Raw genomic sequence first — 24,604 nt, forward strand, 5'->3', positions numbered from 1 at the left:
GCCGGCGGCGGCGGCGAGCGGGCGGGCAGCGGGGTCCCCGCTCCTGTCACGGGGGTGTGGGTCGGGGAGCGCTGCCTCAGCCCGCGGCCCGGGAGTGCCCGCTCCGGCGGGTGGTGGCAGATCCAGCGAGCGCCTGCCTTTTGCCCGTTTTTCTCCTCCTGTAGTTACTTTTCCAAGAGCTGTTTTTCGCATCTGTGTCACCTTCTGGCTGACAGAGCTCCGCAGTGTTTTCTTAGCTTATCTAAGGGCAAATGTCAAATTTATATCGCTCCTACTATTTTTTTTTTCATATCTCTGAAGCCAGATTTTGTAAAAGAAGGTTGGTTTTGTTGTAGTCTGTTCCTGAGCAACCTACCTTGGCTACTTATCATCTGCTTCCCATCTAACTATTTGCAAATTTATTGCCCAGTAACTTCATGAAAATCTGTCCAGAGGCTGAAGTTCAGCTAACAAGTCTTTGCTTTCCTCAGGCCTCCTCCTCCCCTCTTTTAGAGGTGTATGCTAGTCTGCCTCTCGCGTCCTCTCTGAGTTCTCAAGGTGTCTCTTCAATCAGCATTTTAACCATCAAGGATGAATTTCATAAGTGTCTGCTGACTTGAAAATCTTTATCTTATCTTTAACTTTATCCTTTACTTTTAACTTACCTTTTTCCTCTGACCTCACCTTCTGTCTCCCTCTAAAAGGTTTTTCATTAAGTATCTATTCACAATTAACCTTTCTAGTGAGGGCTGAAATAAAGAAGACATTTCTGTACCATTGCTGATCTGATTTTATCTCTACATTATAGTACTGTTGTACTGTTCCTTAGCCATGTACACACATCCCTTTTTTTCCCCACTTTTTTTGTTATTTTTCAGGTGATTAAAGCTCTCCTGATGCAGTCAAAACAGTCTTCTACACTCTTCTTTCCTCTGAATTGCTATTGTGTATTTAATATAGTTTGTTTCAGCAACTGCTAGCTCTCTGATCTCTTCCATCTCTTAGATTATTTGCCCAAGAGTCATATCTGCCTGTTCCCTGGGGTGTTCTTTATGAAGTCGTGTTAGTTTTATTCTGTTCCTCACACTCTTACTTTCCGTAGAACAGGCAGTGAGAAACTTTGGCTAGTGGGCCAAATTCAGCTCACCAGAGCAATTAATGATGTGCAGATCCTTGATGCTCACTCTCCTGAGTATCCTTTGGACAAAAACTGGCAGTCTGGTGCAGTATAGTTAAATGGTACTGGTAGCCCATTTCCTCGTGACGGTTCCATTTCTCCCGGAGTTTTGCAGCACCTTCATGGCATGAACTGAAATGGGCCTCTGTGATCACATGGTGAAAGCACACTCCGTCATATCCAGCTGATGTCTGCTTCTTATCTGATCAAAATACAGCTAGTCTCCTTATGTTCCTGGTTGTGAACCCATCATGGTACCGGAAATACTGGTACTTTGGTCATGTGTTAGATATGTTTCGGGTCATGTGGTAAGAAAAAAGTCAATGTTTTTTCAGTGCAAGCATCAAAATCTACGTGGTCTGCCTCTGCCAGGAAGATTCACTGTTAGAATCTTTTCTTAGAATCCTGATTTTGTGGTCACTTTCACATATTACTTTCTGTCTTTAGAGTCTCAGTCCAGTTTCAGTGAGTTCTTCCCTTCTAGTCAAAGCTGAAATGAAAAAATGAAAACTGCACATTCTTCCAGTAGCTTCCTCCAATTTCTCAAACACAAAGCTACTTTTAATTGCAGCAGGTTCTTCACCACATACTGTATTCCTAGCTGATGGCTGGGTGAAGTCCCTCACTGGTAGGTAGTTACCATCATATCAGCTCTTGGATGATGGCTCAGAAAGAGGTTCATTCAGCCCCTCCTTTCTATGTGGTCTGCTGTTGATTGCTCCCAAGACAGCAACCTAGTGGTTTTTCTTTGCTCCTTCGTAGCCTGCCTTTCCTCATTGCTTCCTTCATTTCAGAACTCATTTGTGTTCTGCAGTACAGAACCATTTATGTCATAGCTGTGGTTTCATGTGAAGACTTCCCCCCGGGGAGCTGTTTCATTGGTTTTTAATGTCTTTTTGTCTTTGTTACAGCTTTACTGCAGTTCTGTGACCTCTTCTCTCCAAAGCACTAGCAGTGTGTCTTTTAATTTTCCGTGAGCCTTAGCCTCTGTTCTTCTTCAAAACCTACCTTACTGCACTGAATTTGAGTCCTAAAACTCCCCTCTCTTTTATTATTGCATGAAATCTATATCTCCCTGCCATTAGCTTTTTGTGGAACGATGTCCCATGTGTTGGTCTCCAGGATTTATCTGTTCTGCCTGGTGAGAAAAATTGTTAGACATATTTGTGACCCACGGCCTTGAATCCTTTACCTGCGCACATACACATGCATGGCCAGACTATGCAGTGTCATTAGTGGTCTCATGAATAGGTCTTGATAAATTTCCCTCATCTCTGGCATGGGATCCATGTGTGCCAGCCATTTCCCAGGCTGACAGGTGAGTATGTCAGATAGATGTCAGTGTCATGGTGGTTGACATGACATTCACAGCTTTGAGACTTTTGCATCCCTTCCTACCTGGCCAATTTAGGATACCATGATAATAACCTGCATAAGCTTTTAATGAAATTCAGCTTCCATGAACCCACCATCCTTGCACCAGCCAGAGGCCAGCTGTCTTTACCGTCTAGTATTTTCCATAATTACCCAGTTTCCCTTACATGTTTATTCTCATTATTCCATTGACCATTAGTTTCAGGAATACAAGGTTATCTTGTGGTATTGCAGGACAGTGGAATATAGGGAATAGAAAAAGATGGAAAAAATGCCATTTACTTCTGTAACTGTATGATTGAAATGCTTGAAGTATTTTATGTTTCTCATTGTATTAGTGCAAGACAAAATTGATTAGCACATACGTACTTTACTAAGGAGAAAATATAACATGAAACTTAGAAGCACATATTTTGCTCTCGGAGATGTTTATGGATTCTGATGTCTGGCAAAATTGTATGATGATGCATTTTTCCTTCTGTTACTTTCATCTTTTCTTTTTTTTTCTCCCCAGAAGAAGTCACTGTAGGTTTGGTGTCTTGGAAGTATGGAATCAATCTCTATGATGAGAAGTCCTAAGAACCCAAATGAAACTTTTCTACCAAATGTTGCCAATGGCATCAAGGATGCCAGTAAGGTCACAATAGGCATCATTGGAAGTGGAGACTTTGCTAAATCATTGACAATTAGGCTGATCAGATGCGGGTACCATGTGGTCATAGGAAGCAGAAACCCTAAACTTGCTGCTGAATTGTTTCCCCATGTGGTTGATGTCACTCACCATGAAGATGCAGTAGCAAAAACAAACATAATTTTTGTAGCCATACACAGAGAACATTATGCCTCTTTGTGGGACCTCAAGCATTTACTCGCTGGTAAAATTCTGGTTGATGTCAGCAATAATACAAGAGTAGACCAATATCCGGACTCCAATGCAGAGTATTTGGCATCACTTTTCCCAGATTCCCTTGTTGTCAAAGGATTTAATGTTGTTTCAGCATGGGCACTGCAGTTAGGACCAAAGGATGCCAGCAGACAGGTAAACGTTATATTTGTATTAATTCGACTAATTAATTGAACTTGTTTGTAAGATGAAAATGACAGGAACTGCATGTAAGCAGCCAGAACTCATGGGATTCATGCTGCCTGACTACCTAAAATGTTGGGCCTTTAGTTTAAGTTTTAGTAGCCAACAAAACTTTCAGAGTCTAGTTCACCCCACTGTAAGGCATACAGAGTAAGTGGTCCAGACTGTCCCCTGGGATGCCTGTTTATCTTTAAAGATTGCAGAGGAAATGTGCATACTAGCTTAGCCTAGACAACTGACCTTTAGATGACTACAAGCAGAGGAGGAGAGGTGGGTCTTAATGTCTTCTACAGGAAATATGTTAATTTTTATACTTATGCCCTATACAAGAATAGAGACAGTCTTTCCTAGTATATTTTTAGTTTCAGTATTCGTTTACATAGAGAGAACTAATGAAAGAGGTGCACAGAAATCTCAGGTCCTGATCCCAGGGCTCAGGAGTCAGCTGTTCTAAAAATGCTTGCATTCAATGTAACAGCAAAGGGAATGAAAAAAAATATCTAGCTTTTCAAATGCCCCAAGATCATAAATATAAGGAAACAGAAGGAGGCACATTTGTTTCTCATTTATCACTCATTTGATGCCGGACTGCTTGGGAACATCATGTTCAAATTCCTTCCCAGTATGTCCCCCAAATCCATCCTGCATGAAGAAAAGGCAAATTTATGTTTTTTATGCTTTGCTGAAGTGATACAAAGGATTTAAGCCTATGCAAGAAACCAGTCCTTCACAACTTCATGGACTCTGAGAAATGCATGAGAAATGACTGGTGTAACATGAACTACTGGAGACTAAATTGAGTTTTCTGGCACTTCAGGTAGATTTTAATTGGAAGGGAACTGATACAGAATTAGCATAATTTTAAAATTAACCTCACCATACTATTTCTATCCCCTTTCATAATAGCACTGTGCTATAAGTAGTTAACTTCTGTCAAAACTGATCATGTTTGTTCAGATGATCGGCAGTGTTGGGCAAACTATAGCCCACTGTAAATTCTGAAGTACTTTGTAGCAGTGCATTTCTTTCACTCTAATAAACTAGTAGCTTTTATTTGGCTACTGTTTTTTGTCTATTGAAGATTCAATTTTTGTGTAAATCTGGAGTGTGAAATTAAGCTAAAATTGTTATAAATGGGGAGATGACACACTTCTCTGCTTTGCATTCTGTTTATGGTACAGCTGTTTTATGGTCATCATTCAAGATTCCTGTACTTTTGAGATACTTAGTTTTCTGAAGTGCTTTTAGCCATTTTTTCAAGTTCAGTCCTGTAGACATTTCGGGGGGGGGGGGGTTACTAGGGCATGCCACATTATTAACTCCAAGAAAAAGCCATTTTTGTTTGGTTACTCTGTTGCTAAATTGGCATTTCTCTTTTCACTTTGGCTGGATTTGTAGATGGTTTTATTCTCATCATCATGATATAAAATTGGGGGAAGTGTACAGTTTTAGCAGTAGTGCTGCAGTTTTGTCCTGGAGGCCCTTAAGGGGTTTTTGTGCTCGGGTTTCTTTTTTTACCTTTGACTCTGACTACACAATTTACCTGACTTTCTCAACAGGTCTATATATGCGGTAACAACGTTCAGGCTCGCCATCAAGTTATTGAGCTTGCCCGTCAGCTCAGTTTCATTCCTATTGATTTTGGGGCATTGTCATCTTCAAGGGAGATTGAAAATTTACCTCTGCGACTGTTCACACTGTGGAAGGGGCCTGTGGTGATTGCCATTAGCCTGGCAACGTTTTTCTTCATCTACTCCTTCGTCAGGGATGTAATCCATCCATACACGAGAAACCAGCAGAGTGACTTTTACAAGATCCCCATTGAGATTGTGAACAAGACTCTGCCGGTTGTTGCCATCACTTTGCTTTCTCTAGTGTATTTATCTGGACTTATTGCAGCAGCTTATCAGCTTTACTATGGTACCAAGTACAGGCGGTTTCCACCTTGGCTGGACAACTGGCTGCAGTGTCGAAAGCAGCTTGGCCTGCTCAGTTTTTTCTTTGCAGCGGTGCACGTGGTGTACAGCCTCTGCTTACCTATGAGGAGGTCGGAGCGATACTTATTCCTCAACATGGCATATCAACAGGTAAGACAACTTTTGGTTCAGTAAGCCAAAAATGCCTTGGCTGTATGCATGTGGCTCGTGAATGCATTATACGTTTTCTTAATCTATTCCACTGTTTTCAGCAGGGAATGTTAGGGGTTATCTTATGTCTAGCTAATGCTGAGTAAGAAGGGAGACTAAAAGAAACATCTGTGCATTGTGCTCACCTCGTGGGTCAAGCTGCAGTCAAGTTTCTGTGGTAGGGGGAATCGAGGATGTGTCCTACTTAAATCCCTGATAGTAACATACACAAGGAGAATGTAGGATAGACAGGATAAAAGCAACAGCAAGAAAATTCTGAGTTTCTGAGGTATGTATACTATGTATACTTAACATATGGGGGAATTATGTATATCATAAGTGCATTTACAAGTGTGAAAAAAGTATAAGGGTAGATTCTGTAATAATGCTTACAGATGTTTACAAAGTAAAAATGCTGTTACTTTGTAATATTTTGGACCAGTGGTAAAAAAATTTTATTCTTTAAAAAAAATATCTGTGAACATCATCTATTACCAGCAATAGAAATTGATTTACAGTTCCCAGGAGCAATTGGTCTTGCATAACCCTGAAACCACCTCTGACAAATCCGTCATCCTTTAGAAGAGGGTCTGATGCTCCTGTGCATTAGTGAGGTAGCTTATTGTCACCTTTGAAGTGACAGAAAAGCAGCATTGCCATTCAGCACATAAAATCTGCAGGAAATAGAGACGTTGGGGAACAGAAAAAAAATAAAACTAAGGAGATCAAATCACATGGAACAAATTAACAGGGACTGGGTCCATAAATTCTAAAAGGGCTAGCATGAAAAATCAGCCTTAAGAGAAAAGCAGGAAGAGCCAAACAATAAAAGGCAGCAAGAAACTGTAATTGTTCACACTTCGTAAAAGACCCACTGATGGTTTTACTAAGAAATTATCTTGGTTGTAATAATACTGTAATAATACTGTAATAATACTGTAAAACTCTCACTTGAACCTCTTTTCAGACATGACATATCACAGTAGTTCACCTGAAAATGGAGAAATAATTGAATATCCAAGCCTTTTAATTGTTAAGGACCTGAGTTGTTTCTCTTTTCTGGTACAGCTCTCCAACAAGAGATATCTTGGATGTATGGTGTTAACAGTGAAAGAGGCAAAATAACTTGGACTCAGCATAGGGAGCTGAAGCAAAACCAGGAAATTATGCTAAATTATTTCTAAATGTAACAAACTAAAAACAGATTACAGGTTTACTCAATTTATGTTACAGAATTTAAGTTTCCAGGGTCTGAAGAACACAGCTAATTTTCTACAGCATACAGGAATGCGCAGATTTATCTGGTTTTATAACATAATTGTAACAAATACAATATAATGTTACATTTTCTTTTAACAACTCATTTAAGTTTCCATGTTTAACATATTTTTAATCAAACAAGAGCCAATACCAGCAGTAAGGAAATAGTTATTTTTCTCCAAGACATGAGGAAACCTATGAAATATTTGACCCCATTTTATAGTTGTCCTATGACTGTAGATATTTACTTAGCAAAATAACTTTTGTTGATATTTTAAATATTCCGTAGAATAAAGTGCTTCCTTTCTACCCTTTCATCAGGTTCATACAAACGTTGAAAATTCTTGGAATGAGGAAGAAGTGTGGCGAATTGAAATGTATATCTCCTTTGGAATAATGAGCCTTGGATTACTTTCTTTGCTGGCAGTAACTTCCATCCCTTCAGTAAACAGTACCTTAAACTGGAGAGAGTTCAGCTTTATTCAGGTGTGTTACTTTTTAAATAAAGGGGGTTTGTTTTTAATAAGAATTCCTTGATGATGATGATGATGATGATGGTCATGAACAAAAGCACTTTGCAGCATGATGAGCACTTTGTTTTTTTTCCTCTCTTTGGTAAGTTAATAAAAATGACATGTCCTTACTCAGCAGATACATTAGCATGAAGGCACATTAAGCATTTCTTGAGTGTTATAATAGGAATTTGCATTTTATACTTCTTGGTCTTAAATAACCAACATAGCTAAGACCAAGTGAGCACTAATCTATTCCTTTTCCATTGTTAGAATTTCTTCCTAAATTCAAATGAGATAAATTTGGACAAACTTGCTAAAGGCAATGATACTGATGAGATAATACTATATGTAGATGCACACAACTGTTAAAACTGAAGACTTAATTTGTCCTGCCAGATTCTTCCTGCACAGCCCCCTGACAGCTGTGGTGTCATTGATTCAGTTTTGCTTCCCCTCAACAATACAGCTCTCAACTACATTATTCCCATTAGCTGAAAATACCCATTAGTAAAATATGAAGCTTTGTTTATTAAAAGCAGAGGCGTTTCCAGGTCTTGGCATGCCTTCCTCAAATAACTACAACAGACAGACCTAGCCAGCATAAAATACTGAGAAATACAGACTTTAATAAACAACGTAATGTTTGCTTCCAAACAAAATTGCCATTAGTTTTAGGCAGCAGTCAGTGATAAGAAATTCTATTAGAATTCAGTCCTGAGATAAATTTCCTAAGTGTGTACATACAGTTTTGGGTTTGTTTATGTTCTGTTTTGTTCTGTGACTTTCAATTCAGTACTCTAGTATTAACTCAGTCACTTCTGATTCATGTTTTTTCAACATAGCCACTGTAATAATATTGCCTAATCATTAATCCTGTCACTGTTTACAAATTCCTACCTTCAGAAAACAGGCACTGACTTTGCTGTTCAGGGGTTGAGTTGTACTTCATAATTTACAGATGTTTTAAAGGGAGTGATGGGGAACTCTTCTTTGGCAGTAGTTGTCAGAGATCTTCTGTCGGTAAAGTAATGTCTTCCCTTTCCCTAGGGCTTGCCTTGGTGGAACACTCCAGGTAGGCCTACAAAAAGTTTGCTGAAAAATTTTTCAAATTAGAGTTCCCCTGACAGAACTGTTAATTCTTGCTTATGTTTTTGAGCCTTTAGAGGGAGTAAATACCCATTTTGTATTGTTACAACATCCCTGCCATCCAGAGGTCTTTGTGCAAGGACAATATCACTGCTCTTTGGTGATGTGAAGTGTTAGTGCAAAAGGGGAAAAATATGTATTCAGTCTTGTGTGAGGTGATGCCTTTATCCAGTAATGACTTCCAGGCACAAACCCAGCATCTGTGTCTTATTTTTCCTTACTCAAATTTCCAAATTTAGGCTTGCGTGATCAAGTCAAAAACCATACAATAATCACATAGGGATGTATCTACAAGGGTGGTTTTTTATTGTGTCATATTTACTGCAGTTATTTCCGCTGCAAATACAGTCAAAATGGTTTCAAATTCAAATAATTATGATTTAATGAATAATCTGTGAGTATTTTAAAGAATTTGATTGGGAACAAGTTGTTAGCTTTGGAGGTATGTTACAGTTGATACTGCATTACATGCTGAAGAGAACTGATATTGGTAATTAATTATGATCATTTGCAATTTTTAATCACAAAAAATATTCAGCTACTAAAGATTTTCCTTAAAGATCATTAAAGGTACTTTACTTTGTCATAAATTACTTTTAGCATATAGGTTGTTCTTCATTTAGTTACTTGTCCTTCAAAAAACTCCTCTTGCTGTATTCAGTCAGAAAACAGACTTTCAGTGATCCCTCACTCGCATAAAAGGAGTCTGCATTTCTGCACAAGCTTCATTGTACCCAGTGTGCAGGTAGAACAGCTACAACATCATAATACTTACTGTCTGTTATATTTTTTCTTTTACTGAAATGCAGTATGTTGAACTGAATTTGAACTTAATTTTCTCAATCTTCTCTAAGCCAGGGGGGCAAACAGTAGAACTGGGGACAACAGTAGCCCGTCATCTCAGTGCTGCTCTTTTTTAGCTAGGAAAAGCAGTGTGTCTGTAGCTTTTGCCCACAATCTCACATGGTTTGCCACAATAATTGCTGAATTTGTTTTGCATCTGAAAGATGAAGAATCAGTCAGTGAGCACACTCAGTTTCTCACCTCAGCACTTCCCACTGAGAACAACATACTATTGCTTGCTCTTAGTAAATACAGTTTATCTTAGTTTGCTCTTAGTAAATGCAGTATCTTAGTAGTTACAGTTTCATCAAAATAAGGGTCTGGCCTCTTCTAAAGAGTTTTAACTCTAAAACATACTCAGTCTTGAGTCCTACTAGGAAAATCTGACTTTAGGATTAACAAATTATTAGCATATACAGTATAGACTATTTTCTACTCTTCTGCCAGTAGTATGAGCCGAGAGCAGAATCTTCCCTACCTACAGTGGTTCAAACAGATCTCCTACAGTCTTCCTAATACTGTAAAGAAACTCCAGTTGTGAATGCTTTTCACAGAATCACAGAATGACATGGGGTTGGAAGGGACCTCTGGAGATCATCTAGTCCAACCCCCTGCCAAAGCAGGTCCACCCAGAGCAGGTTGCACAGGAACGTGTCCAGGTGGGGTTTGAATGTCTCCAGAGAAGGAGATTCCACCACCTCCCTGGGCAGCCTCTGCCAGGGCTCTGCCACCCTCACAGGAAAGAAGTTCCTCCCCATGTTTAGGTGGACCTTCTTATGTACAAGTTTGTGCCCATTTCCTCTTGTCCTGTCCCTGGGCACCACTGAAGAAAGACCGGCCCCATCCTCTTGACACCCTCCCTTGAAGTATTTATAAGCACTGATCAGATCCCCCTCAGTCTTTTTTCTCCAGACTCAAAAGACCCAAGCCTCTCAGCCCTTCCTCATAAGAGAGATGCTCCGGGCCCCTCATCATCTTTGTAGCCCTACAATCATCTTTGTAGCCTACGTCTGTAGCTGGTCACATTCTTCCTGATGCACCCCAGGATGCCATTGTGGCCTTCTTGGCCACAAGGGCACATTGCTGGCTCATGGACATCCTGCTGTCCACCAGCACTCCTAGGTCTTTCTCCTCTTCCTTGCTGTTTTGGATATCTCCAAATATTTTGGAGATGCCCCCATCTTACGTAGCGTGGTTTCACAGCACAGGTGTCAGCAGCCCCAAAAATTCCAGCTTGCTTTATTAAGGGAAAAGGACTTGATCAAGGGAAAAGGGAAGGAGAAGCAGTGCAGGCTTCTCTCATTCCTTCAAAGTATGCATATGAATTAAGTAAGTTATGAGAAGGTTGAATAGTGATGCTAAAGGACGTTTCTGTGTCAGCCCAACCAGGAGCTGAGATCAGCAGAAAATTTGGAGGTGCTGCAGTACAGAGCTGACCACTGTACAAGGCAAATACTTGATTACTTCTTCCTGATTCAGAGAGTAACACTCATAACATTCAGATGGAGGAGCCACAGAACCAGACAGCGATGAAGAGTTTGCTCAGTAGAAGATCCTAGATGACAGAAACTTTGCATGGAATTTTGCAGGCATCTTAACATGACCCAGAGTTGGAGCTTACTGAATAAAGAAACAGGGAAGAAGCTGGTGCTGATAAACCAGTGCATTGGTTTTCTTAAACGCCACTTCAGTACTCTCTGCTTGGATAAGAAACAAAGGTAGACATGGGCAAGAAATAAAAAAAAAATGTGTTTTGCCAGAGCAGGCAAAATAACTAGCCTAAACCAACACACTGCAAACAGAAAAAGACATTAATTAAAACCAGTCCTTGAGTGTTCACATAAAATACATGGAAATGGAGAATGTTGTCTGCAAGCAGTGCTGCACTGGGTCCTTTAGTCTTCTGAAGGAAGTTAAACTACAAATATATAATGTAAGCATAAATGACTACCACTTTTGTTTTCCAGTCTAAGAGTTCAGCTCCAAAGCACATTGCCACTCAAAGTGGCAATGGGCAGAGCAGATTGACTTTGAAAGCTGAGCTTTAATGTTTTTTAGCAAAAATCAGTGCAAATCTGTCATTTGCATAGTAGGAAGCCAATCTTTTTGTAGACATTCCTTTTGTCTACTAGCACAATCCTATAGTTTTTTGGAGACAATGTTACTAAATCTTTTCTTTCACATGCACTTTGAGGAAGGGCTACCTTGGCTTGGTTTTCCCACAGGAATAGGATACTTTTCCCCTTAAATAAAGAAGGATGAGGCCTGAGTATTTAGCAAATTTATGGGCAAAATTCCAGGTGGAATTGCTACAGCCTGTTTATAAGTTTAGCATTATCCTGTTTCTGGCAGAATCTGAAGTATACCTTGCATAACTGTAGGCCTTGGAAAATACCTTTTGTATATATAATTTGCTTGGAACTACTTGACCGTTATGAAGGTAGAAATTCCTGAAGCAGATTTGTCCCACAGCAGATTTGTGTCTCTATATATGTACATCTTCCTGGTAATATTAATTTAGGGACTTTTCTCCTGCATCTTTTCCACTCCCCTAACACTTTTTTTTTTTCTTTACCCCAAACAATGCCAGTTTGTCCAGTTTATCAGTGGCCTTGTCTGGTAATCTCCCACATTGGCTAAAAAGCTGGCTTTGATCAGGAAGGAAAAGAAACAAAACAGGGGAGACTTAGAGAAATGCTAAAAGATTGGAGAGTCCATAGGAAATGTGCTAATCTGTGACTCAGCTTCCAGGAAACACAGTATTACGGAAGATAAGGAGGCAAAGCAACCAAAGACGTTCTTTCCCTTTTCCAGGCAGCCATCCTAGAGCCTAGTCAGAGGGTTCCCAAGACTTACAACTGATATTGCTACTCACTCACCAATGTGAATTTACCAGTGAAGGAAAAATATCCCTTCTTGCTGCTTTCAAAAGGCCTTTGTTCTTAAAGAAGTTAGCATCCTGTGCCTCTCCTGGCTTCCCTGTGGTAACATCGGTGTAAGTGATCTTCCAGCTCTTGTAGAAGTATTCATCCCTTTCTTTTTGTGTCCTAAGAAGCCAGGAAAGGATGACAGAAATGCAATATGTATAATACATCTGAAGCACCACTACATTTCAGGAAACCTGTTGTCTTTAATTTCTGTATTCCATCATCCACGTAGTCTAGTCATAAACTTGTGCACAAGAAAATAACCTTGCATACCTGAATGATAGCACCTCTCTTACCTTTCCAATATTAAACAGATTGCTTTCCAGCAATTAATAACTCCCACAGCACAATTATAACTTATTTCTTAATAATTGAAACATCTTTCATGTTGACATCCATAGGGGTGGTCAACTTTGGAATATGAGTTTCTGATACTACCACTGGCTGATGGCAGACTGGTATGATCCAGTGCTACCAACTGATTTTATTTTTACTGTTCACCTGCCCAACAGTGCCTTTTCCTGCGCTAGCTGATGTCTTTTTGTCCAACCCTGCTTCAGTCAGTTCTGAGTTTCCTCATTTTGCTACTGTGCAGCCATTAATGTAGTCTTTGAACATTTTCAGATACAGAAAAATCGAGTCTTTGAAACAAACACAGAAGTTTTGTACTGGCACAGCCTCCAGCAGTGGGGTTTTACTGAACTGGAAAAGGCAGCCAGCCTTTCTCGTACTTCTGGAAAAGTCATTGACAGTATCTGCAAGCTGGGATAAATGCTCTTAATTGAATTTTCTAGTACAGATCTGCCTTGACTAAACAAGCCACAGACTGTAGAATGCTAAGTTGTGTGGGGGAAATCCTCTTTCTAGCTAAGTGACGTTATTACTGTCAGAAGTACAGCACCGAAATACAGCAAATAAGGGTCTGGTAGAAGAAAATACCATCAGTAGCTAACAGAAGGTCCTATCGGAGTGTCGTTGTTGTCAGATTTTTAGAGGAGTGGTTTAAATGGTCCAGTACATACCGGCACACACACTACCAACACTTCAAAGAAGCATATGGCAACTTTTCACTAGGCAAAAAACCATCCACCTTAATAGAGGTACATCATATGTTTTTAATGTCCTTGTGCTATTAGTTCTAAATGTACTGATAAATGTATTTCTTAGCTTCTACTTTAACCATTAAAATGAAAGACATACATAATTGTCTCAAAACTGTTGTTTGCAGATGGAATTTAAATAAGCATTAAAAACTTTTTTTGAAAAATCTGGGAAGAGTCTATATAACATTTCCCTCTTGTTTCTTTTTCAAGAGTTGTTATAGTTCTCAGAAGTAAGCCTGATGAGGAAATGGGGGATGTGATTCACTTGTGCCTTTTCTCTGCTGGCAGTGATATAAGAGCAGTGAATTCAGGAAAGTCGTACTGGCAAAAATCTGCAATAACATATTCAAACATCAGATTTTATAGTATTGTTTTGCTGCCCAGATTTCTTACCAGAACTTCCGTTCAGATGCTGCATATGCCATTTTCGTATCCACAGGTAGTCGTCTGATTGTTCTGTTTCTTATGAGATATTTTTGGAGCAAATTGTTCTTTTCAAAAAAAGGGTGCAGCACATCTAAAAGATACCGGTTTGGCTCTGAAACCATTGGCAAAAAAATACATAAATATTGACCAGTTAAAAAACATGGTACCAACTCTAGAAATTAACAAAAGTATTTTCTTTTTATACCATTATATCTGTGAATCCTTGAAAATGGCATTTTCTCAGACATTCTCCTTTCCCTAGAAACCGGTTAATCTTGAAGTAGAAAGAATTAATTCTTTCACCAACTATTACAGTACCTTAGCCTAAGCATTTTTCTTTGTCTCTCTGTTTACTGGAATTAAACCAAAACTTGGTAACCAATATTCATTCTCTGTTTTGATGATTTTCTACAAATATTTCCCAACCAAATTATTCATTACATCAGTTTTGGCCAAACCCAGTTTTTCTTCATTTTATCCCCATCAAAATTCAAAGCATAGTAATCTGGTTTTTACCATGGTTTGGGAAAGTCAAGGTTAATACATTTAACTCAAGTCTGCAGAGCAATAGAAATACAGGGTAGATTCACAGAAATTACCTGTTAGCACTTCCTTCTGTGCCATCCTCTAGATGACGCAGCAGGAGGTCCTCTGCAGAGTGCTGTAGGAAGCTCCTGCTTCATGTTTCATCCAGCACTACCTGTTTATCATAAACTGCATTGTTGCCTTGTTGTGCCCAAGTCCTGCAGTCCAGATATTCCCATTAACCAGTAGGCAAGAGCTGACAGAGAAAGTTAAGGGATGGTTTATGGTAACTTCAGACAGGTGGATGTTCACTGTTGTGAGGCAGAAGTAAACTCCACCTACCAGAGTGATAAAAATACGGAGTATTAGACCCAGATCTCTTCCATGAGACGTTGGAAGTGATCTACCCTCATAGTTAAGAAACAGGGAACTTAATTTCCACTCACAACTGATGTTGTTCCAGTTACTTCACTGGGATTGCTCCCTATTCGCATACATATCCTTGACTTCCATTACTAAGAATTTGGGCAAACATTATCTTCATTTCAGCTTTGACTAAGACCTGTAGACGCTAGCAGAAGAGATATGTTGAATATCAGTGTTCAGTTCAGTCTGTAGTTATCAGAACATGTGAACTTAAAATCACATATTGCTAATTTACAATAGTGTAAATTATTGGTAAGAGATTTTGATATGATCTCTAATAGAAATGTTAAAAGAATGGGTTAGAGCTGTCAGATGAAGGACCAAGTATTATTATCTCTTCTTTTTTCCATTTTCTCTTTTTTCAAAGTCTACACTTGGATACGTTGCTCTGCTCATAAGTACTTTCCATGTACTGATTTATGGATGGAAGAGAGCTTTTGAAGAAGAGTATTACAGATTTTATACACCACCAAATTTTGTCCTTGCCCTTGTTCTGCCTTCCATTGTAATTCTCGGTAAGATCATTTTACTTTTGCCGTGTGTAAGTAGGAAACTGAGGAGAATTCGAAGAGGATGGGAGAAAAGCCATGTTATAGAAGAAGCAGGTGGGTCTGTTCCACATCTCTCCCCGGAAAGGATAACTGTGATGTGATGATAGACTAATATTTGTCAGCACTGTTATAGATGTTTGTCATAAACTTGTATTTTTAGGAGTTTAGTAAAGTCACTGTGGACTTGCTTGGCATATAGTACAAGCTCTCAACCAAACTATGAGGAATTTATAACTAGAAGACTACTACTTCAGATAACTACAAAAATGATTTTGTTTTGAATTACAGAGGGCAGAGGATTACAAAATCAGAATTTTTTAATGCTCCTTTGCACAGTTATATCACAACAGTATTTTATCATAATCATGCTGTATGTGTCAGAGTGCTGTGTATTAACACCACATTTTCTGGGCAGTGTTTCTTTTATTAAAACCATATTTCTGGGTTAGTGAGTTCAGAATATAGACTAATAGGTTTAATGATTTAGGAAATAATCAGGTTTTGAAGCAAATTAATTTGTAATGATGTATTGCACATGTACAGTATATTTATTCGTGTGTGGTTTTACACCATTCCATGATCTGAATATGCAAAACCAGTTTCAATAATGGTATAATTGTACATCTTGTAAGCAAACAGTATTGTACTAACAGGGTTGGTTTTTTCAAAGTATCGCATAGAATTTTAGACCTTTGGCATATCTTTATTTCCATACATTATATAATGAAAATTCAGAAGTATTACACATTAGAAAGACTTGCAGATTACGTGTGCAAGCAACTAGGTTTTTATTTTAGAATTACTTCAAAATATAAAAAAATATTTTAAACAAAAAAAAAAGGAGAAATCTGCAACAATAAAAATCCATTTTCACTGAGACTTCCAGTACATGGTTACAACAAGGAAGCATCACAATACTCATGTTCTATATGTTCCTACACTGGAGTTTCAGTTATTATGTGTGAATTTCCCAGAGTCTGTCTTAAATTCTTAGTACTTTTCTTGTGCAAATCCAATCTTCTATTTTTATATAAAAGTCTTATTTTTACAAGTGTCTCTGGGGTATGCCTGAATTTTTGACACGCAAAATTAATATTCTTATACTTAAAAATGAATTTATCTCTAAAACTTGCCATTTGCATTTCCTGTGGGATTCGAAAGAATGTTCACAGTTACTTATTACTACCGCTTTTTCAGGTTCTACTCTTCCCTAAAAAAATAAGCCAAACTCAACTCGTACCTTCAGGCTAGTCCCAATTAGCAAAACCTTTATTTCAGTGAATCAGAATGTGTATTTGTTCCTAATTTTCTTTACTTGTATGAAATCGTGTTTTTCTTATCTGTATTTGCACTGTTTAGGATCTCTGATTTTCGTAGCTGAACCTTCACTTATTATTTATTACTTTGAAGATTTTGTCATCGATAAGATACATCAGAAATACACAGTACTTACTTAAGCTTGAATTTATTCTTAAACATCACTCATCCTGTAAATCTCATTATCTCTATTTTTAATGAAACCAACAGCTCCACAGAACAAGAAGAATCTAGAACGAAACTCTGCCCTCAGTTACCCCAACCTAAACCTAAAGAGTTCATGTTAGTTGTTCTTAATTTCATTTTAAATTCAAAAAATCTACAACAGTTTTAATTTCATTGTAGTATACATATTCTCTAAAATTACTCATCAAGCCTCAGTACGTTCCAGGTTTGCTGCAAATAAAGAGAGTTAAACTTGCTTTCATTTTAAGCATATTCAAATCTAGAGATGAAAACCCAAATACTTGTATGATTTTTTTCCAGAATGAAAGCAACTCTTATGTGTCTTTAAACTGTTTTGTATTGAATTAGAGGTCAGTGAGTTCTCCTTGAAAATGTACATTTGTGAAAACATTTTCTTGAAAAAAAAATATTCAACTATATTTCATCAGTTTCAACAGAAAATTGAGAATTTTTTTCAGTTCACAAATTTTCAATTTCAAATAGTTGGAAAACTCAGTGTTATCCTCCTTTTTAAGCTTCTAGGGGAAGAAGCAATTGGAGAAAGAAAACTCATTTTATTTCACCATTTTTTGAAAAGTAAACAATAATAACAGCTATAATTGGTCAGACTAAGGTCTTTGAGACTTGGCATATGTCCAGTGATTCTTCTTCTGACATAATCTCTCAGCCTCTTGAAAATCAGTAATTTAGGACTTATTTGAGACTGGTGCTGCCTCTGAACTATCCTATTTAATACCTACTTCCTCTAAAAAGTTATTGAACTTTTTTAGAAATGTGAAAGATTTCCAGCTTTTTACAGGAAAAGGAAAGACAGAAGGGGAAAAAAAGTTTCATAAATCTATCAAATTTTTAAGAAAAGTTTGCATTCTCTCTTTTTTCCAAAAACAAGTCAGTCAGTTTCAAGGTACTAATTTTATTGTCTCTCCTCCCATATGTAGATGTTTTCGTGATATTTGAGGGGATACACAAGTACAATTTTATTTTATCAAACATTAAGTGAAAACCTGTCTTTGTTGGAGTTAGACGGGAGCATACACTATACTAATGAGATTTTCACGTAAAAATGAAGAACAATTGGCAATTGCAACTTCTAACTTTGTCTGTTAAATATATTCCAATACAGAAAGCTGTGTATTTTTTTGAAAGGCTTTGCAGAATTATATGTAACAATTTCCTGGCCTGTTTCCTATTCTGTTATTGCAAAGGGACACCACAAAAGCTTGGCCATTTGTGCTTCAATCATTTAAATAAAATTAATTTTAAAAATCTTAGAATATACAAAGTCTTAGAGAATTTTAATGGGATAAATTCCATGCTACATTCTATGCCAATCCTGTAAACAAAACCTGATTAAAATTACTAGAATGGGATGGTTCAACTGAGAGCAGATTTTCATACCTCTGAACAAATTTAGGGCAGAAACCATTGCTGTTGACAATCTGATTATAGATCAAAATTAAATATGCTGCATTTATTTTATAGTAATTCAACACTTCTGTAGAATACCTAATTAATATTCATATTCCTTACAATTATCTAATTCATTTGATGCAACAGTGATAATGTTACAGAAATAAAATACTGTACTAATGGAAAATTGCTGTCAAAGTCCACATTATTGTATCTAATGCAATCACTGACAGCTTATACAGAAATGTATTGGCCACTCTCCTATGCAAAAAAGTTATTTCATCATTAAATTCCTTCAAGAATGTTTAAACTGTTAGATTTTGAACTGCCAAAGGTGTCTAGAGAGAATAATGATGTGTTGTTCCTTTTTTCAAACTGTGTGTGTAGAAAATTAAAAATGTGTGTTGATTTTATAAGTTACTTGAAAGGTTGAAATATTAAAGTATTAATAAATAGCTTATATTTTTAGATCAAATATACGAAGACATTTTGTGAAATATTTGTACTACAAAAGGACATATGGTTTCCCGTTAGGCCATGTATTTACTTCTAACTGGAATAACAAGTTGACTTGTGGTTTAATATTTTGTAGTGTTCTTTTAGGACCAACTCACTCTAACAGCACACTGTTAAGTCTGAAAGTCAAGTGTCGCTCACGCATTCGCTACGCGTTAGATATCACATAATGCATACGTTTCATTCTATACAAGAACTCACATTAGGACTTCTCATCAGAAAAAGACCTGAGGCTACAAGTTTAGTTGCCTCAATATAAACAACTAAATTAATTTAGATGTCTTAGTTACTTAGTAGAATAAATACATATTTGAGGAATAGCCTGCTATAAAATATTTTTGTGTAGCTTTATATAAATTACTGCCTAATGAAAAATGAATAATGAAATAAACTTCATTTCTCTTCATTACTGTTTGGTGAAAAAAAAGGTAGTGCTTAATATTTAACACAGAACTGTACACATCATATTAGAAAATGGAGACCTCTGTATTTAGCAACAGCTTTTTTGTTTTCTATGGATATTAAGGTATTCTTTCTTAACATTGTCTAAAGTACAGTTCTATTACAGGTTCCATTAATTTTACCTTACATTTCTATTAACTTTGGCAACTATGTGCACGGTAATTAATACCTACGTTCTTGAATTATTTAGAGATTAATTATTTTGTAATTATTTTACAAGTTCTTTGCATAACTAGCTTGTGATAATGGTTACTGTGAATTGGTGCCATGGTTAACTTTTTGTTCCAATATTGTGCTTTATATGCTGTGCCAACGCGAGAAAGTACATTTATATTTTTATTTGACATTAATTGCCTATAAAATACTGTGTGTCTGTGTGTCTATATGTTATTAGGTATACATGCTGCCCAACTAGCACTAAGGGAAATGATTAATTGTTATAAGGCAATGAATTCCCAAGAAGCTATACATTTCACAGATATGAATATAGTTAGGAAAGAGCTTTCCTCTGAATGTGAAGATTTGCTCTGAAAGTTAGATGTATCAGGTGTATAAAAATTAGACAGATTGAGTTTTTCAGTATAGTATTTTCCTAGATGCCGTGGTTATGGATGCGTGCGCGTAGTTCCTTTCAGGCAGTGCATCTCGTAATACACAAGGTTGTTATTTCTTGGCTGTTCATCCTGTAGGATTTTCTATCAATGTAATGAGTAATGTTGCAGTACTGATATTGTATCAGTATATGATACTGCTTGAATTAAATAGATTACAGCCTTTAAAATAAGTGACTCGTTGAAATGACTTGGACAACGATCTCTATCATTATCTGTTTGTTGCTCACGCCTTGCTGGCAGTGTCTCGCAGTGAGCATAGTATGTCTCCCACGTGCAATATTCTCTTTGTACTTGTGTTTGTCAATTTGTTTGTGCTGTCTCTCTGAACAGGGCTATTAAAAATTATTAGTAATGCTTTTATCTATTTTTCCATATACTGTGTTTTACACAAAAATCAATAAAAATCTATGTCAGGTATTTGGCTTTTTCTTCTGTCTTTATGCATAATAAATTTTAGCTTGCTTATCTTTGTAATATATGTATGTTCTGGTCACATCTCTGAGAGGTAGAACTTGAATGCCAGTTCAAAAAAAAATTCTAAAGATAAATTTGTTTGTTTTGCAATGGCTGGATAACAGATATTTCACTCAGATGTACTGGAAGGCTCTATCCCATATCCTTCTGTAAGGTATTCGCCATTTTTTTTTGGGAATACAGAGTGAACACTACAGTACTATCTGCGTATATTCAATCCAGTTGTCATACAGCAAACAAAAAGTTTGGCAAAAGTGAGACTGGTAGGCACAAGTAAGTTTGCCAAGTGGAGACACTCTTCCCGTTTGGTTGTGTGTGTGAGAAAGCAGTACTGTTTAAATGAGAAAAAACAGGTGACCCACTTTGCAGTCCTTCATTTGGAAATATGTAACTTTTTTCCAAAGAGGCTTATGCCAACATAAGAGGAAAGAGGAAAAGAATACGGGGGGTGAAATCCTGCCTAACTGGAGGTCAGCAGCATAAACTGTTCTGAGTTCAGAGAAGTCCAGATGCAGGTCAGTGGAGCTGGCAGGATTCGCACTGCTTTCGCATTCGGTTACATAGTCTGCCCAGATTCCCAAATGGAATTTAGGTACCTTTAAATTCAAAATATTTAATACATATTTGTGCCATGCCTGATGTAACAGTAACTTTTTGGTCCTTGAAGTCTGTCTTTTCTTAATTTTTTTTTTAAATCTCACCCTGTTTCTCTGTCTCACAGTGCTGATTTTACTGAGTGTGAATACTCTGCTAGCAGCTGGGATCCTCACCTTACACCTTTGTCCAGCTGTACCTTGTACTCTACAAGAGTGTAAGTTCTGGCTACTGTGACTGACTTCATTTCTTTACCGTAATAAGGTTCAGTGTGAAAGTCCCCCTCAAATTCATACCACCAATGACCTGAACACTGTATTTTAATAGTATAGACAAGTAAATCCAGATGTTGGAAGCTGTGTTGACTGTACAGGTTTAAGGTCCGTGGCTACTGCCAGACACTTCTCAGTTCTTTCCTTTTTTCTGTGGGGATCAAACACAGGTCTGGCAGGACAGTTCTGCATTTTCCTGGTTTTATGCCCCTGCTGCTTTTTCCCCTTCCTACTGACCAAAAAAGGAAACAAGAATGAAAAGGAAGACAGGAGTCAACAGACTAATTCTTAGAAAGATTCTGAGTTCTGTACTATAAAGAGCTTGGTGTCATATTTGACAAACAGCGCAGGTGGCTTTGGAGAACCTCTACAAGGAAAGGATGTCAGTTGGCTGGGGCTGAAGACCCCAACTGCAGCGCATGAAAGGTGCATCCTGTACTGGGTAACAGTCCTTCAAGAGCTCGCAACCTAATTTCTAAGACAGCAGATAGACAGTGGTAGAGGAAACCATTCACTCAGCAAAGTCAAGAGGAGATTAATGGCAGACCTCGATACGGAACCTTGATCTTCTAATGCACAGCTGTGTCCTACATGTTCAACTACACAGGCCTGTCACTTTATGAAATTTACCTTAAAAATAGAGCTTACTGGCATGTCTCTTCACACCAAAAGAGTTTGTCCTCAGTCAAAACAGAAATCCTCTCTACATCAAGTCTACTTTTTAAACATCTTTCTTAGCATCTGTAAGACTTAACATTTAACATGTGTGAATTAATACTCTCAGAAGTAAGATATTAAAGCCTTGCTGTCTCAAATGCTATTTATCACCAATGAAAGAGTAAGATGTGATAAAAATACTATATAAGCCTGTTTTGGGCAGAAAACTGTTAAGTAAAGATTTTCACAGTTGATTGCAGGTTTTTGAGGATGGACATTTGCCAAGGGCAGCAGAGTCCCTGCAGTGAAACTTGCATGGTATAGCTTTCATCCCAGTTTTAGAGGGTTCATTTCTGAGAAGGTGCACAGAGAGCAATATTATCTTTAGAACAATCGGCCAACAATGGTGTGTGACCTAAGCTTGTAATTTACAGACTAAGTTGCCCAATTTAGGCATGTTCTTTATAAATTTGTCATTCAAAACACAAGCAACAGAACTTAAAATGACTTAAACCACAATAAAATTAATTTTTAGTCCTTTTTTTTAATAAGCTTAAAAACTTCGAATACATACAACTTCAGTGCCAGAAGTATCTGGGCACGAAGCAAAAACAATCTGTAATCCAGTTTGTTCAGCACTGTAAGCACTGTCATTATGATTCATCTCAAATGCTTGATAAGAAATCTTGTTCCGTCCAGTGTAGGCCTGGACACAAGCCAGCCACTGAGAACGTTCACAGAAATGAACGTTTAGGCAGACCATGGAAGGGTTAGTAAAACACTGAGAGGAATGGAGTGTGTGTATGTGGATGGATGAAAAGCATCAAACCCAGGGCCAAGACTGGCAGCCGCATGGTGGCTCTGGGTGAATGAGCTGAGATGTCCTATGGGTCCTGCCTTTCTGGCCTGTGTTCCTACCAGTGGGACACTCGGGATGTTATGGATGTCAACATGGTCATTGCATTTTCCAAATTAGAGTTCCATTCTAAGCTAGGCTATATTTTTGCTGTTGTTTTGGAGTTGTATGCAGGATGAAGTGCCTGAAACAACTCCCTGAAAGGAGGGTGTAGAGAGGTGGGGGTTGGCCTCTTGTCCCAAGGGAATAATGACAGGAGCAGAGGAAATGGTCTGAAGCTGGGGCAGGGGAGGTTTAGGTTAGATATTAGGAAGAATGACTTTACTGAGAGAGAGGGTGGTCAGGCCCTGGAAGGGCCTGCCCAGGGAGGTGGTGGAGTCACCATCCCTGGAGGGATTTCAGAAAGGTGTAGACGTGGCACTTCAGGGCATGCTCTAGTGCCGGGATTGTGGGCGTCTTTTGTGTGTGTGTGTGTGTGTGGTTGGACTTGGTGATCCCAGAGGTCCCTTCCAACCATGAAGATTTTGTGATTCTGTGGACTTGTACACAATGCAGAGAGTGGATGGGTACACGCAGGACTGTGTATCTTCCTTTGAGGGAAGGAGAGCTGTGTGGTGTATGTGAGTACTACACATGATATTCATCGTATTCATTTCTGAAGAAGGCAGGTATGAAATGGGAGGGGTGTAGCTTGCAAGCTGCAGAATGAAGCTGAGAACTGTCTTGCTTATAGTTGAAGCCACAAAGGTTTCTTTCTTGTTTCTGTTATCAATCACTTCTTTTCCTATAAAAGCTGTCCGGACACTCAAACAGTTATCTTAGCATTTAATAAATTTATTCATGTATTCAAATGTTTCTTTGGAACCACAACAGTTAAAAATGACTTGTTACTGCAAACTGAGGTTGATATCAGTGCCTGCAGCCAAAGACCTGGGATATGTGTGTATCCCAAGCTCCAGGGGCACAACGTGTCAGCAGGGTACCCAGCCCCAGGAAGGGCCACTGAAGGGAGCACCCAGCAGAGCGCCTGTCACCACACCACGAGGCGTCACCTTCTGCTGCAGCCACTTCTGGACCCAGCTCTCCTCCTCTGGGTACAGACCTAGCGAAGGAAGGGCCTGGCGTTCCTGGGCGGTTTGGGGTTGGTGGGCTCAGCCAGGCTGCCGTCCTGCAGGCAGCATTTCGGGAGAGCACCGCGCACCCCGGAGGTGAACCTGCCTCCCCGTGAGGCGCAATGCTGTGCTCGCGGGGGAGATGCCAGAGCAAACCTAGGGATGAAAACAGAGCAAGTAGAAAATATCAAAATCCCCTCATGCTTCTGCCTTTATTACTTTCCAGGCATTAGTCATCCGTTTCGTACTGGTCTATACAGAAAAAGGATGCCTTTTCCCCCTGTTCCCCACAGCCTGGCTACCCCGGGCAGGGCTGTCCTGCCCGCGCTAGGGTTTGTCACTGCGGTCCCCAACGCTGCATTTTTTCATGGTCAGAAGTCACGGACCGACCAGCCTCTCTCCTCCAGATCGCGGCAAAAGCCCAGCCTCTGCTATGCACAGGGGGAGAAATGGTTTTCTGGCTGAGGAAGCGTTTTTTAACAGCGCGTGAAATGGCATTACCAGTGGGGCGGCGGCGGTATAAAACACGGGATGCAGGGATGGAGCACCGGCGGGAGGGGCAGGGCCGGGGCCTGCAGGCCGCGGGGGAAGGACACGGAGCCCGGCCGCCGACACCGCGGCGGGCCCCCCGCTGCCCGCCGTCCCGCCGGAGGTGCCAGCCGGACCCCC

The 24,604-nt window shown here is 38.8% G+C and overlaps 1 protein-coding gene across 2 annotated transcripts in view; it reads left to right on the forward strand.

Annotated features, from left to right (window-relative positions):
• STEAP2 (STEAP2 metalloreductase) overlaps positions 1-20,394 on the forward strand; it is a 20,804-nt gene extending 410 nt beyond the window's left edge. Inside the window, exons 2-5 of one of the 2 annotated variants that reach the window (XM_014939687.1) lie at positions 3,045-3,569; positions 5,177-5,704; positions 7,325-7,489; positions 15,282-20,394. In XM_014939687.1, the coding sequence (XP_014795173.1) occupies positions 3,078-3,569; positions 5,177-5,704; positions 7,325-7,489; positions 15,282-15,566 (1,470 nt within the window). In that variant the 5' untranslated portion in view covers positions 3,045-3,077 and the 3' untranslated portion in view covers positions 15,567-20,394. The remainder of the gene's footprint in view (positions 1-3,044; positions 3,570-5,176; positions 5,705-7,324; positions 7,490-15,281) is intronic. The other variant, XM_014939688.1, reaches the window with a different exon arrangement.
• Positions 20,395-24,604: the final 4,210 nt, after the last annotated feature.

The sequence above is a fragment of the Calidris pugnax genome, unplaced genomic scaffold, assembly GCF_001431845.1.
Source record: "Calidris pugnax isolate Ruff unplaced genomic scaffold, ASM143184v1 scaffold101, whole genome shotgun sequence".
Taxonomy (NCBI): domain Eukaryota; kingdom Metazoa; phylum Chordata; class Aves; order Charadriiformes; family Scolopacidae; genus Calidris; species Calidris pugnax.